The 16,012-nt window shown below is 38.4% G+C and overlaps 1 protein-coding gene across 1 annotated transcript in view; it reads right to left on the bottom strand.

Moving 5' to 3' along the window:
* RFLNA (refilin A) overlaps nucleotides 1-16,012 on the bottom strand; it is a 188,297-nt gene that overhangs the window by 170,798 nt on the left and 1,487 nt on the right. Inside the window, exon 2 of the mRNA XM_044068540.1 lies at nucleotides 9,113-9,440. Coding sequence (XP_043924475.1) covers nucleotides 9,113-9,322 — 210 coding nt within the window. The 5' untranslated portion in view covers nucleotides 9,323-9,440. The remainder of the gene's footprint in view (nucleotides 1-9,112; nucleotides 9,441-16,012) is intronic.

Raw genomic sequence — 16,012 nt, forward strand, 5'->3', positions numbered from 1 at the left:
TCGCACTCAGCTTGTGTTGCAGCTCCACTGACTGGATCCTACTGGAGAGAAGAAGTGGTGATGGTCACCTTGGTTGTTGCATGTGGGGAAGCACACATTCATGCACCAAGAGGGTGTAGGTGGTCCTTGCAAAAATGGAGTGCTAACATCACCACCAGGGGGCATGGGTTAGGGTCATCAATGAAAAAAATGCTATTATTGCTAAAATGCCAGTGGCAGCACAAAGCACGCTCATGGCTACCTGGAGAACAGCTCTTACAGGCTTTATAGTCAGCAGGTACAGGGGTAAAAATATTACAATAAAAATTCAATGAACCAGAGTCAAGGTTTCATTCTTCTGTTTGAGCTGTATATATCTACATACACACATATAAAAATATGTTAAGGGTTATGGGTAGGGGCTGTGGTGTGTGTGTGTGTGTGTGTGTGTGTGTGTGTGTGTGTGTGTGTGTGTGTGTGTGTGAGGAGAATGTAGCTTGTGTGGTGGTGTTTTGTGTATGTTTGTAGGTAGTACGACCTCTGAGTGAGAATATTTAAGTAGGGGGTGTGTGGGGGGTGCAAGGGGGCTTGTCCCCCTTCTTTCATGTAGTAGAGAGGTTTTGTGTGTCTGTGTGTGTGTGTGTGTGTGTGTGTGTGTGTGTGTGTGTGTGTGTGTGCAGTAGTACAGCGAAATTCAAAATCTCCAATGTGCGAGATTTTGAATTTTGTGGTTTTGAGTTTTCGTGGTTTTGTGGACTCGGCTTTCTGGGATCTAAATACTTAAATTTGATATTTCAGTATTTCGAGCTTCTGAAGTGACTATAAATATATATATATATATATATATATATATATATATATATATATATATATACACACACACACATACGCACTCACACACACACACACACACACACACACACACACACACACACACACACACACGTATTAAACCTTAAGAGATATACATGTTGTTATTTTTGTAAGTTAGCTGTTTGAGAAGTTAGTATATTTTAGATAACAGATACAGTTTTATGCTGATTTTGCTGCTGTGATGTGCATTTTGTGTTGTTGGTGGTTAGAGTTTTCATTGCTTTGTGACTAATAATTTGCATCTTTGATGACAGAATTGAGATAAGACCACTGCAAAGTCTGCTTGACTGTGATTCGAGAATGTCTAGACACTGACTCAATGGAATAATTAAAAACACTCTTTCTTTTTTTAAACAGTGCTTCATAAAGGGAATTTCCAACAGAAGTAACCATTACATATACTTACATGTTGCTATGTATATACCCTACAGATCATATGTTCATTTTCCATTCCCTTACCAACTACAGGCTATCATGTAAACTGGAAGAGTAAACCTTAGATTTCACTTTGCACAGAAACGTGTATTCACTTGTAATTACGTCTGTGACAATGCTATCCCAATAGATTGCTAAGAGCATCTGTCATAAAAAGATGATAACCTTATCAAATGATTGCATGAAGGTAATGATGTCCTGGAATTAAATCTCTGTTTGAGTGCTGAGATGCTTAGATACAAGCAATGGAGGTGTAGTGCACAGATCAACTACCCAAGTCATGTTGGGTGTTATTTACTAAAGACCATGTGCAACAACTCCCATCCACAGGTACAGTGTGTTTTGCAAAGGAAGCAACTGCTATTTGCAGTTGTGAAATGTGAATTAAAAATTATGTTTCCTTTTCCTCTGAGTTATGCACACAACAGATTTGCAGAAACACAAAAGTTCAAAGAAAAGGGAATATTCCAAGAAATGGCAGTCTCAGGTTTAGTATAAATAATTTCAGATGAATGACTCCACATTCTGGGAATCAGTATGGTGAGTCCTGGCATTTCAAATGGTTACTTATAGATTTTCATTACAACAAATCTGAGAGTTAATTGCACTGCAGCTCATAGTAGGCACATACTACTGTAAATAATTTTCCAGAGGACAACTTAAAACAAATTTGTTGTTTAATCATTGGCACCATCTCTAATTTTCACTTAAACCACACCCTGAAACTCATAAATTCTCAACTTCTCATCCCATTTTGAAGCTTTCACAATTGCAATAACAAACCAATAGCAGTAGAACAATCTATGCCTCATTTTCAAAATTTGCGAGGAAAACTGCTTTGGAGGAAAGAATTTGGGGAGTTTTTACGTACAAAGGCAGTACTGTATCTCTCAAATAGTTTAATCACAAACTCAATGCATCTGCTCTCAAAATATGAAAACAAACAAATATAAAATAACAGGAGGCCTAAAATGCAAAGGCAGTAAAAACGCTGCTTATAAAACTGCCACTCTGATAATTATCACCATCTGTTGTGAATTAGGTACATACATTGCTGGCTCAGCTTGGTTAAGACATCCTTTTAACTAGGGATGACTATGTCACAGCTGTGTGGTTGAAAATAGCTCAATAAAAGTATTTTTAAATATATCCAATTTAGAAAGCTGAGCTGGTTTCATAATATGAATGAGGCACACCTAAGTTAAGTTCTATATAAATAACATTGCAGGAAAGGTGTGGGTTATTGTGTGTTTAATACACAAGGTGGGCTGTAGCCAAAAGCAATACTATTAATGTTCCAGAGGAATGCATTCACACACTTGTGTTCAAATCGTGAGACACACTGTTAATACAAAGGAGCACATTTAGTACAACACACACTACTCCCTGCACTTTCAGTTTCCTGCTATCAGACATGTTACAAAGAGGAGAATCTGATATATCAGACAAGGACCGCTTAGTGTCACCTGCTTGACTCATTTCCTTATTGGATTTACTGCGGAGCTTATTAACCAAACAGCTGCATTCATTTAATTCATTATTATTTTTCTTCACTGTCATAAGATCTCCCTTTCTCTCTCTCCCTCTCTCTCTGTCATAAAATATATATAAAATACAACTATCTCATAATTCTGTGTGTGCATATAAAATACAAATATCTCCCAATCCTGTGTATCCCCAAATGTAATACCTTTCACAAAGGTTGAACACCACACTTTCTGTAAAATTAAGTTCTAATAGAAAAAACCCTCACGAAGAAGGCACACCTAATTACAAGTTTTTCTTCTAAACGTGAACACTGCTACAGTAAACTATCAGTTAACCAGCACCCATGGGGATTGGTAGATGCCGGAAAACTGTAGTTTCTGGTTGCTTGAGAGTTACTATTAAAAATAGGCCTGACTAATACTGTACTCTGTACTATTTGTTTGGTTTGACTTGTCAGGTTAGGGAGAAAGGAATTTATTCATACCTTCCTTTTTAAAACTCTAAAAACGTAAAGTATGTTTTTGTGGTGGTGGGGGGGACAAGGTGCAACACATGAAAATTGTACTGTATTTAGGTTCATAGGTTAGTACTAGGCTACCTACCCTTGCAAGCCATTGTAACCTAGCCAATTATCCCTTGTGATACCCAAACCCTGAACCTTGTGTTTATAAGGCAAACACCTTAACTATTAGGCTACCCTCTGTTGCTTTTCTTTAATATTTTTTTGCCGGTTGCTTCAGAGTGCTGGTTGCTTGAGTTCCGGTTAACTGAGAGTTTACTGTATCAAGCTTTGTTCCTGCAGTAGCAAAAGAAATGAGAGGGAAAGACTAGCCCTCTTTTTCTGGGTGTGTTTATGCTGTAGCTGCCAGTAAAGGAACACCCTCTTTTGTGGGTGTGTCCATACTGTAGCTGCCAGTAAAGGAATAATTTCTTATGAAATCTGCTTTTGCAGGACGAACCAACAAGAACTTTAATCGAGTGAAGAAGAAAAGGAAGAACTGTTTGCTGACTGAGAAGCCCTGAAGATATTTTATTTTCTAGAGAAAATTACCTCCCCAGACTTTGTCTTTCTCTTAAAGAGACTTTGAAGAAAAGATAAAGTCCAAGAACATATCAATGTTTTCTACCCTGTTTTTATAAGCCTGATCGGGGTTTAAATACTATAACAATTTGTATTTGGGTAAGATACAATGCTGAATTGAAATTGTTCTGTGAATGTTTCAAGACCATGTGCAGCACTTTGTCTCAAGGGTAGACTGGAATTTGGAAGAATTCTGTCTCCCATATAAAGATCTGCTGCTACAAAAGGCAGAATTAAGAGCCAGGTGCAGAATTCTGGTTAGGAAGCCTGATACATGTAACCTTGGCACTCATCTCTGTCATTAGCATGGTTGGTACACGAAGAGTGCTTTCAGCGAATCGGACTTTTAACATAAAACAAAATGCCGGGAAACAAGCGTACGTCTGGGTTACTTTTAGGCATGGCATGTTATTGTATGTCATGTTAGCATGATAGCATTTTCAGCAACAAATACAGTTTATGACTTCCTAGATTATGCTTATGATATGCCATGCTTTCTAAGGGCAGGAACAGACTGTGAAATACATGCATGACACAAGCAGATGATTCTCATTTGGCTAGGATGGGTTACTTTGGACTACTCTGTTAAGGAAAGAAATATTAGCTTAAAAACTGTTTACTAATCTCTTGAATCAGTTTGCACTGGGTGAACTTTGTTACTTAGAATGATCTACTTGAAGAAAACAAACAGTATGCTAAATGTCATCTGCAGAACAATACCATTAAAATGTTCTGTATTGAATCTTTTACAACCTCCGTACAGTAAATAGCATCAGCTGGCATATGAGTGCAGTATGTATATCCACTGCTGAAATCAGTGGTCAATATTGAAATTAATGTTGTGCTGATGTGTGAAGTGTTTCTGGTCATGGAACATCACAATTCCCTACTGTACTGTTTATCACAATACATAGCAAACAGGACTAAAGGAGCTAGCAAACACTGTTTCAGGGAATACAGAAATAAGAAAAATGAATACAGAGCAGATTAGAGGCTGGGACTTGACGAGTCCAACCTCTGTACTTTTAAAGGTTCAGAGAGTTCGGTTTTGTCAAGGATGGCAGACCAAAATTGCCACATGAACCTTTTCATGTGGAGGGACAGATCAACACACCTAGAAGACTGCTTTTCATTATGAATGCTGAAGCATCTTTCCTTAGTAACTGGAAAATGAAAATGTTCAAGGAGCTGTTGTAAAAATAATTTTGTACCAAAATGTTTCTCCTGAAACTTGTTGGCCTAATAGATCTAGAAAATGAAACTAGGTACAGAGATCTCCTCCTGTATTTCTTTGTTACACAATCTGTTCTTTTTCTTAAGACTGGAATGAACTTGATTTATTTATATGTATAGGAGAAATTTTATAAACATCCGGATTCTGATAACATTTCAAATGTTATTAAAATATTTTCCAAATGGTTAAGACATGGGTGCATAAGCTGTGCCCAGCTAGAACATGACCACTACAGAACATTCCTGTGCAAACTGTAGATCAGGGGTTGTAGCATTTCTGGGAAAACATGCATATGTGGATCCATTTAGTTGAAGAGCAACACAAACATTGGCTGGGATTCATAAAGGTTACCGCAACGTCTGCACTAACTGTACACTTAGTGTAGCCTTTCTGAGTAAGTAGACAGCACAAACAATGTTGTAGGGCTGTTCTTAAATACAGAAAGTGTGCACTAAGTATACATTTAGTGGTAGCCTTTATGAATCCCAGCTTTAAAAATGGAAAACTGAGAAAAGAACCTTCAGCAAACTGGTGGTATTCTCAGCCTGAGCAGAAATGCTAATTATACAGACTTTGGTTAACCTGACATAAGGTTCGATTCACCTGAGTCACCAGGTACAGGAATCATGGAGTTTCAACCACTTGGTGATGTTCTTCAATGCATGCCCTTCTGACGGAACTGCTGCTTAAGAAGGAACACAAATAAAAAGGCTCCCTGTTCCTCCTCAGCTTTTTCCCTACAAGAAACACATCTGAAGAGATTACTTAGTGCTGAGTTACCAAAAACAGTAGCCTTCATATACAAAAAAAAAAAAAAAAAAAACAGGAAATGGTGGGACGAAACAACATTCTTTGCTACAAAATATTCTTGAACATCAGGAATTATATTTTTTGCGCTGCTTCTGGCACTGCCTGGTGATCAGCATCCCCCTTCCAGCTCAACGGCCCATTCATTCCTCATCACTGGAGGGGTGGTGAAGGTAAAGTGGGACAACCCATCATTCAGACAACCATCAGTGGTGGTTTCATGGGTTTTTACCTTATGTTGTCCTAACTCCCCAGTTATTGCAATGGATGACTGCACTGGTCATCTCTCACTTCTGCAAAGGACATTGTAAGCTTGCAGCTGCACCACAACCCTGAATCACAGGAAGTGGTTTCCCCAATTTCTGCCAGGGACATTGTACTTCAACACATGCTTCCACAAGCACCCACAACACTCCTCTTTGCCAGGGAGGGATGAGTGGGCTACTTACCTTCACTCCTCCCCTTCCTGCCTGCCTACTCTACTGCTGGGGCCACTGATCGAACCGTGGTCACTTGCATCACAGCCAGGGCTTCATCCTTCTGTGCTACAGTGCCAGGCAGTAGCCATCTATTTACCTAGTTTATTTTCTTTTTTTCATATAGTCTAACACACTTGCATATTAAATGAGATCTGACTGTAAGAAGTGGGCAGAAAACTACATGAAACTGGTTGTTACACATGTAGATCTACTTGCAGTCACCGAAGGCTTGACACAACGAATAAGCATTGCTTTACACAGGATCAATGTGTCTGATACTCATGTTGGCAGCTTGTAAAAATTAAATTCATAGGTTTTGACAGTGAAGCTTACTACCTACTGGAATTCAAAAAGCTTGATTACTGTTAACACTGTGTTGGCATTTTTCTAATACTGAGACACACACACACACACACACACACACACACACACACACACACACACACACACACACACACACACACACACTATTATGGTTGCAATTCATTTATTCAGAAATTGTTTTGGCATGATTCAAGGAGTGCTGTTTTTATCATGTTATACTTTAGTTTACTCATAACAGTTTGTGTTTCTCTTTGTTCACAGTTGTGCGACAGTTGAGTTAGCATGTTTAAGTAAAGGGGTTTGGATGCGGACAAAAATAAATGCTTGTGAGTGTGGTAGGATAATTTTTCATAGTGTTGATGTGTTGTGATCGCAAAAGAATATAATCTGTGTTTCACTGCGATTGTATCTTTGTATTTTGTCTGTGGTGGTAATGTGTACAGTTGGGCAAATTTTGAGATGATTGCAAAAGGAAACTTTTTGTGATGGGATGAGTTTCTGTAGTTCACATATTTGGTGTTCTGATTTCTCAATGAATATGTTGTGCTGTATACCTTGTTGACGAAATGCAATGTTGATGTAAAGGAATAAATCATATAAATATTTACATATTATTCTGATTCTCAGGTGAAGCTTATTCCATGATCTTGGAAGGTGTTGCATCTCTTTCACGATTTTCTGTGGCTGAGATTTTATTTTTGGTATTAGGAAAAAGAGCAAATTATTTTCATCACTTTTCAACCATATCTCAGACCATTAATGACAAGAGTAAATGTAATATTTGTGCACAGTTAACAGAAGTTAATCAACCTGGAGTATCCACAGGAACTACAGGCTCATATATATATATATATATATATATATATATATATATATATATATATATATATACACTATGGCCTTAGAACACACACACACACACACACACACACACACACACACACACACACACACACACACACACACACACATTTAAAACAAGAACACTTGTCCATCTACTTGCTTAATTGAATAAACTACTGGAAACTTCAACAAGGTGTCTTTATTCCTCCCAAAGGGAGGGTATCACAGTGAAAGCCTCCTAGCTCTGCCAGCTAAAGTGATTTTTATCTGGACCGATCCTTTATACTCTGTTTCTTCTTAGTCCTGTCATCCTTTGGGTCACAGGTGGGGTACCATACTTCACTCAAGCCCTCTGGATTACCTCTGTAATCTAACAGCAGTGGGGTACACTGTATATGCCACACCTCAGAGCATCTAGAAACCTATAACCTCTGGGGGCCTAGCGGTCCCCAGACCCCTGGCTTAATTCAGTCACTTTCTCCAAAGTTATTGCAGTAGAGTTTTGGCCTGTTAGGCTGTGTTTAAAAAACACGAGAGAGAGGTAAAAAGTATAATAAAATGTGAAAAAACAAGAAAGAAGTAATCTATCTGGATGTTGTGGAACTAAAATTAGTTGAAAACAAGAGAGGAGCACTGAGGGGTACAAGGGAACTAGTGTGTTACAGGTGCTGCCATGGAGTCCTTTGTTTAGGGCTCCGTTTCACTTAAGGATGGTCTTGTTGATTGCAGTCAGTCATCTAAGGTGTAAGTAAAGTGACTATGATGAGAAGGTACATACTGAGGCAATTTGTAGATGAAAGTGAATGCCGCCATCTGCTGTTTGATTGCAGGTAATGCTCACTGAACTGCTGTAATACACATTCCATTTCATTTCACTTAGCCCCACCCATTCATTTGCTTACTGCAGCCCCCCCCCCCGCTTTGAAGTTACCAGCCACCACAGTTGTTATGGTGCAACTATCCAGTTTTAGAATGTTCAGTCTCTCAGCCGTCGATTCAGTAATTTGACAGACACCCATAATTTGAGACACTTCTGTAATGATTAGGATAAAGATTAAGCATTTTCAGACTTTGACCTTCTGAAACAATAGTCAAAAAAACTGGACCGTCCTTCTTACTCACTCACTGATACTGTAATCTTTACTGTCTCCTTCTTTCTCCTGTAAATGGGGCATTCATGTCTCAGATAGACTACCTGGTCACCAAAATGCAAATAAATAACAAACTTAAGACATGGAGTTTGTCAGTCCATAAATAGGTCTGAGTAAGGAAACCCCTGGTCTTGTCATTTTATTCATTCTCCCATGGACTAATGCATACTGAATGAACATTTACCATTAATTTTGAGTTCTGAAAGTTCCAGTCCATTTAAAGTACTATAGTAATCAAAAAAGTTTTTGTTGCATAGACATGCCAACTGTTCCACAGGGGTCAACTAAGTTCAAAAACACCAGTCTAGAAGATGAGTGTTTAGCTGTGACCTTTATTTATTATTGTTTGTTTGGTTCAAAAGCTTGTGTTTCACTGATAAAAACTATGAGGCACACATGAACAAATAGGTACTCTTACCAGTTTTCCATCATGACTTTCCCTTTTGTGACTGGTTCCTGCTAAAGCATCAACAGCTCCAGCCCTGGCCTCAAGAAGGGCAGGAGACATTGAATAAAATGGAGGGCTGGGGCTCGGAGGTAGGCCAGAATCTGGACTGTCCAGCAATCCTTCCCGATTTTTTCCTTTCAGACTTTCATCCATTGCTTGCAAGTGTAGGTGCCCCACCATTTCTGGGAGGAAAAATGCAACACAAGAGGCAGTGAAAATAAAATCCGCTGTGACCTTCACTGCTATTAACTTTTGTGTTTGATTCAAAACTGAAGGCCTCAGGAGGAGCTTTCTCTCCCTAATGGAAAAGAAAAAAACACACATTAGCCTTTCCTCTTAAAATTTTCAACACTTAACTATTTAAAAAACTGATGCTTTTGCTTCATCTTAAGAGTGTTACAAAAACATACATTATTTCTGATAAGAAGTTAATATTACTCGTGGATATTTATTTAACTTTGTTTACTGGGAAAGTCCAACTAGGTAATACCCATTTTCAGCAGAGGCCCAGGGAGAAAAGCTCCATTTGTTTACATTCACTATACTTAGTTCTGGTTAAATGCAGAGAAGTTACATTTCTATTTACATTTTTACACATACAGCAGTTACATTTATACATTCTAAGATTTTACAGAGGTAGAAGTTACTAAAGAGAAAACCCACATGCAACTTAATGGTTTGTACAGGCAGCAGTTACGTATAAAAATTATTTTGTCTTATAAAAAAGTGACAGTAAGTTTTGAAAGAAACCTTCCATTTATTGTAAATGTGGTGGGAAGAGTTGATAAAGTACAGGAACAGCCATTGCAGGCTGTCACAGACTGGACAAGAAAAGAGACAGAAAAAAGTGAGATAGAAGTTAAAATATTGTATGTCTTTTGTAATTGCTTTTGGTGTCAAGGTCATCGCTCTCAACCTCTTATCACAAAAAATCTGGACAAAGCAAAAAATAATGCGGGTCAATGTTCCCTAAAATGGGACAAATTTTAAATATTACTATTATAAACTTAGAAAGTCACTAGAATATAAGAGCTCATGTAACCATACATTTTCTTAAAGACACTAAGGCTGAAACTCAAATTCCTGTCACAGTTAGGCGTTGCCCGTTCGATTCTCAGTTAGAGTGTCTTCTGTGTAGCGACATGCGTGAATGGGCATTGAAGGTTGTGTGTTAGGCCCGGCAAGCCAGTACGTAAAAATCTACTGCCAATCATTAGCGAACCGGAGTTCCGCTGTGGCGACCCCTAACCGGGAAGAGCCGAAAGACACAAACAAACAAACATTTAGTGAATTCAGTCCTCACTAATTTGCCACAAAAATCCAGAAAACCCAAAATTTTATGAGGAACAGATCAAAAATATCAGGCAAAAATCTGGAAAGTTGCGAGGTATGGTCAAGGTAGGCTAGCTAAGATGAGAATTTTGCTATTTAAAACTTGAAAGCCAGAAACCATGACATACTGTTCACATCTCTAATACATTAAAGATGGGTCAGTGCAAGCAGAAAATACCTGATTAGGTTGGGTGCATGTGGCTGATAATAATTTATTTTGTATGTGCTAGTACAAAGCGGTCCTTACTGACAAGGGACACCATAGCAAATACAAAGTGTAGGCATCTTCCAAAATGTGGATACTGCTGTGTTAAGTACCACAGTCTGTACACCATGCCTACCACAACTATTGTGGACCTGGCCAACTGTTGTCTTAGAACCAGAGAAAGACCACAGCCCTCAAACAGCACCCTCTCAATCATTTGGGAGATGGGGTTTCAGGGAGATGAATGAGAGAAAAAAAAGAAATACGCTTTTTTCCTATCCTCTGTCATTGTCTAAACCCATGCTTTGCAATCTAAATCCCTAAATTGCAGCATAGACACATACCCAGTAAAACTAAAAGCTTAAAACCCAGAGAAAAAATAAGTTAAGAACTAGCAGCCCCAATTGCAGTAGCACTAGAGCTTCCAGTGAAGGAAGAAGCTGCTTGCCTGAGTGATCCCTGGGAGGTGGGAATTAATCAGGATTGCCTGGCTGCAGCTTTGTGAGTCTGGAATGGCTCCAGCCCTTCTACTGGCTGGCACTCCTCCAGTTCCTTCCAGCAGGGAGAACTCCTGATTTGCATTTCAGTAGCCCATCGAGTCTAACCAAACTACAGCTGATTTGCAGGAGTGCTGTCAATATTACCCTACCCCCTTTTGCATAGCCTGGGCATGATCTGTGTTTATACACCCAGCGCTAAATTGTTTTACAAGAACATTAATCACTCCTCCTTAAAAGTTGTTGCATGCCATAATAATACAACACATCTGCAAAAGCCCTTCAGGACTTGTACTCCTTATGGAATGCTACCATGCTGTCGGATTTAAATAAGTTTTGACAGGAAGGCTTTCAACAGTTTATTTCATTACAAAACTACAGCTAAGAAGGCAATGGGTAAAACATAGTCCATGGTTACAGAGTTTATCATACTCTAGCTTCAGCTAAACCACATTAATGACTGGCAGACAAAGACATATTAATGATGTTGGTATTCAATATGTTCTCAAGCTGCAAAGAAATTGATTAGAAGTTCCCAAAGCAATGAGCGAAGGACAGCAGGATAACCCCTGGAGCAAAACAACAGGGTGACTAATGTGGATAGATACTGACTGCCAGTAATCATGAAAAGCATCTTAGGATATTTACAAGGGACATCACTAATGCCAGGCCTATCATGGAAAGCAAGTTGGAAATGCTGCTGGGATGCAAAGCTGCACAAGAAGTGTCTTCTACTTTTTGGCAGCATGGAGAGGGACGTAGTATTTTCGGTACATAGCTAGTAGCTCTCTCAGAACACTCCTGGTGTACTGTGTCTGGCTTTAAAACACCCCCACACACACACTTGCCATAGTCGGGCAGTTTTGAAGAAGGGATTAAGGCTATGAGCTCCAAACAAATTTCATCCTGTAGTCCTGGGTTTGAATCTTTCAGTGTCTGTTATGTAATTCTTTGCAAATCACGTACCCAAGCAGTACTTTTAAGACTTCATGAAAAAGAGCTTTAATCCAACTGGACAATCTGGTTAAGAAAATAAATGACTACTGAAAGGGTCCAGGCATGCAGCAGGGCATTTAGATGAGGCAACAGAAATCATATTGAATTTGACCCTAATATTTCTATAAGAAGATACTTGGGGATATTAACTTGTGACTGATATATGAAAGAAAACAGCAGAAATTAACAGGGATGTAAACCAAGAGGACACATTCCTGAGAAAGTGAGAGATATGCTTCAAGAGATTCACAACTTTACATATGTAGACAGTGTGCAGCAGTCAAACCTGTTCTGCTTGAAATTATCCACCAGGACTAAGTGGCAGTGAATTCAGAAATGTGTGTTATAAGGGAGAAGTTAGGGAGCAATACCTTAGTCAAAGGCTAGTAACTGCTTGAATCATGATGGCAGCAGAAAATATAGAGTTACAAATCAGTGTATTATTGAATGTCAAAATATCAATGCTCCTCAACAACACACGCTAGAATATTTTTTGGAAATATAAGTTGACATTCATTTAAGTTTTGTATTTAGTTCTACATCTCTACGTATGCATTAAAACATGATTATGTGTGGGGTTTTTAGCTAACTGATTTTCTTGTAAGTAATATTCAAGAACAGATCAGACAGAAGGGTGTTGCTAGGAATTTTTAGATATGTACACTGAAATTCCATAATGATGGTCTCCTACTATACAGACACATGTAAATACACACACACACACACACACACACACACACACACACACACACACACACACACACACACACACACACATACATATCCATTTAATCTGATTTTACATAGACACATGTAATCTGATCTTCCATGTGTAACTAAGTTAAGGCAGTATAGAGTGTCATTATGATCCTAGTACTGACTGCTTATGGGGCAGTTGTACTTTTATAACTATCTGCTTGTTAATGCAATCAGCATCTAATGTGCTACATCAGTGTATCTGGTTTACCTGTAAGTCTACACTCTGCTTTTCTATCTTTGAACGGGGTTCAGACTGAGACCACAATTCTAGTTATCAAACTAAAAATAAAAATAAACACAACATTTTTATACTATACTAATCATGTAGCTATTGTGCAGTTTGTGATATAAAATGAAAAATTACCCCCTGTTAATTTAGCTTAGACCTATTTATCACTGCCACTTGTTTCCCAAGAAGTAATGTCTTGCTTAATACACTGAATTGCTACATGACATGAATGTATAGCACAGGAGAAAAATTCAGTCTTTGTCTTTTTCACTATATCTGCACTCAGCTTAGGCAGCTCTAACAATCACAGTATGTTTAACAACAGGGCACATAACTGGCAAAACAGAGCCCTTTGGAAATTAATTTGCATGCATACTTCCTACCTAGCAAACACACATCATCTGCCTTGTTTTAACACTGCTGTTTTACCCCAGCATATCATAATGGCATTTTGGAGATAAGTAGGGATGCTGGCTTCAGTACAACTACATAAACACAAGAAAGTGATGCTTTTATTATCAAGGGTGATACTTTGTTTTTGGAGACACATTTGATTTTAGTATACTAAATGATATTTTTATACTTTGTCAACAGAAAGTCCCACCGGGGGTGGGGAGTGAGATGCAGGAGCATTAAGAAGGTTAAGTGATTTGTTCAGGGGCAACCAGAACACAGCTTGAACTGACAGAATGCAAACCTGGTGTCCAACTCTACAACTCAACACCTTTTAACTATGCAGTCTTACCTTCCAAGTGGTGTAAAAGTTAGGAATTTGTACAGCTCAAGAGATAGCTGTTCCCTACCAATATTGCTTCCATGTTCTTAAGTCTTATGAATGAAACATTTTGCATCCATCACTAGGGTTTGCATCTATCAGGGTTACCCTGCTTAAAATAACTCTGTTATTCACACACCAAGTCGTCTTACACAGGAGTGTAAAACAACAGTTACAGAGATAATAAAACGCATTTTGCTGCTCCCCTCCCTTTCCATAATACAGTTTCTGCCTTCTGTGATGAGATTATTAATGATGCTGTAAGTCTGCATGCAACAGCTCTGGTCAATATAATGGTTAAAGCTATGCTTCTGTTAAAAACATGAACTTTGAGCTACATGTTACAGTTTTATTAGCTACATCTGTTCATAATCAGCCACTGTTTTAAAACAATTCAGCTTCAACTGAATGTTTTTAACATGCAGTTTCCTGTAGCCATATTTTTCAGTTTTAAATTATAGCAAAACATCTCCTGAGAGCCTTGACTTACGACATACTGAGTGTCTTGCATACATAATGGTTATTGTTACATAGCCCCAGTTATCAAGACACATTAAGTCAGGTATCCATCAACTAGGGCGTAAGGACTTTCTGGGCTGTTGTGATAATGACAAATGGAAGTTCAAAAAACATTTTTGAAATACTTGCAGGGATGTTGCCAGTGACATACTCTGGTTATAGAGTAAGCACTGAGGCTACTGGAAGAGCTGTGGACAGACAGTATGTTGGGAAAAGTGGCACTGACAGTTAAACAGAAATAAAAAGAACTTGGATATGCAGACGGCATAACACTTGTGTGCATGTGCACTGGACTAATCTAAGGCATTGCTTGGAGCATCACAAACCTACCTCTCAACCTCTCAGTGCTAGAAATCTGGACAACGCCAAAAATAATGGGGGAGAGAAAGGACCAAAAATAGGGACAGATTTTAAATATTGCTCTCATAAACTTAGAAAATTGCTAGAATAACAAGATTTGCATTATTATGTATTTTCGGAAGGCTATGAAGTCTGAAAATCAAATATCTGTCATTATTTAGTATTATTTAGTGACTTCAGTCCTCAATGATTTGCCAGAAAACCACAAATTTTATGAGGAAAAGAACAAAAATACAAGGCAAAAATCTGGGCATTCTGCGAAACCCTGGACAGTTGACAGGTATGATGACAAATATGTAGCTATGATTTAAGCACACCTTCAGAAGCAGACAGTGCTAACCATGCTTCCTTTCTAGGGAATAATGGATATATACTGACTGCATTCTCAGTGTGCCAAAAAACGCAAGAGTGTGGCATCCATAATGTGACATCAAATCCATGTGTCTGCTCAGTAAACACAGGACATATAGGACTGAGGCACCTCAATGAGATTTAATGACAGATGTATTAAACACTACACAATGGCTGCATTACCAATCTAAACTCATATATGTATGCATTGCAAATGCAAGTTGTTGCTTTAAACAGTGCAATGCAAGGTGTGGCAATACTTACTGTAAGTGGAGCAGGGAGTTTCTGCAGGGAAGTATGAGGCTCTGAATCACAGACTATGGAAAAGCTGAGAGTTATTGAGTGTAAAAATAACTTTTGAATGCTGTGGGGAGTGGTATTGACAAAGCTGGAAGAAAACAGGCAGTGTGGACCTGTACTGCTAGAAGGTCCTGTGACTATGGGTTATATTGTGGGGAGTCACTCATATGTTTGTCACCCAGTAACTTTTGTCTTGTGTGATAAAGGTTCTGGGCACCACAATACAATAAGACCGTGATGCTTAAGTAATTTATTTTTTTATTGGCTATACTTGTGTTTTATGTATAATATTAATGCTTATATTTAATATTTTTGCCTGTGACAGACTCCCTGTCTGAACTCCAATAACATCATTGTCTTCTTACCTCTGTTTCATCCTTGAGTAATTAAATGTGAAAAATTCTACATCAAATAAAAATCTTAAATTCAGAAAGCTTTTACAGTCTAAGCAACAAAACACTATATATTTTTTCTGTCTCATTTTGCTAGCCTGCTTCTGAAAGTATATAATGAATACTGCTTACTTTTCTGGTACTAAGCCATACAT

Source organism: Protopterus annectens, chromosome 4.part0 (assembly GCF_019279795.1).
Source record: "Protopterus annectens isolate FY-2018-M chromosome 4.part0, PAN1.0, whole genome shotgun sequence".
NCBI classification, from domain to species: Eukaryota; Metazoa; Chordata; order Ceratodontiformes; family Protopteridae; genus Protopterus; species Protopterus annectens.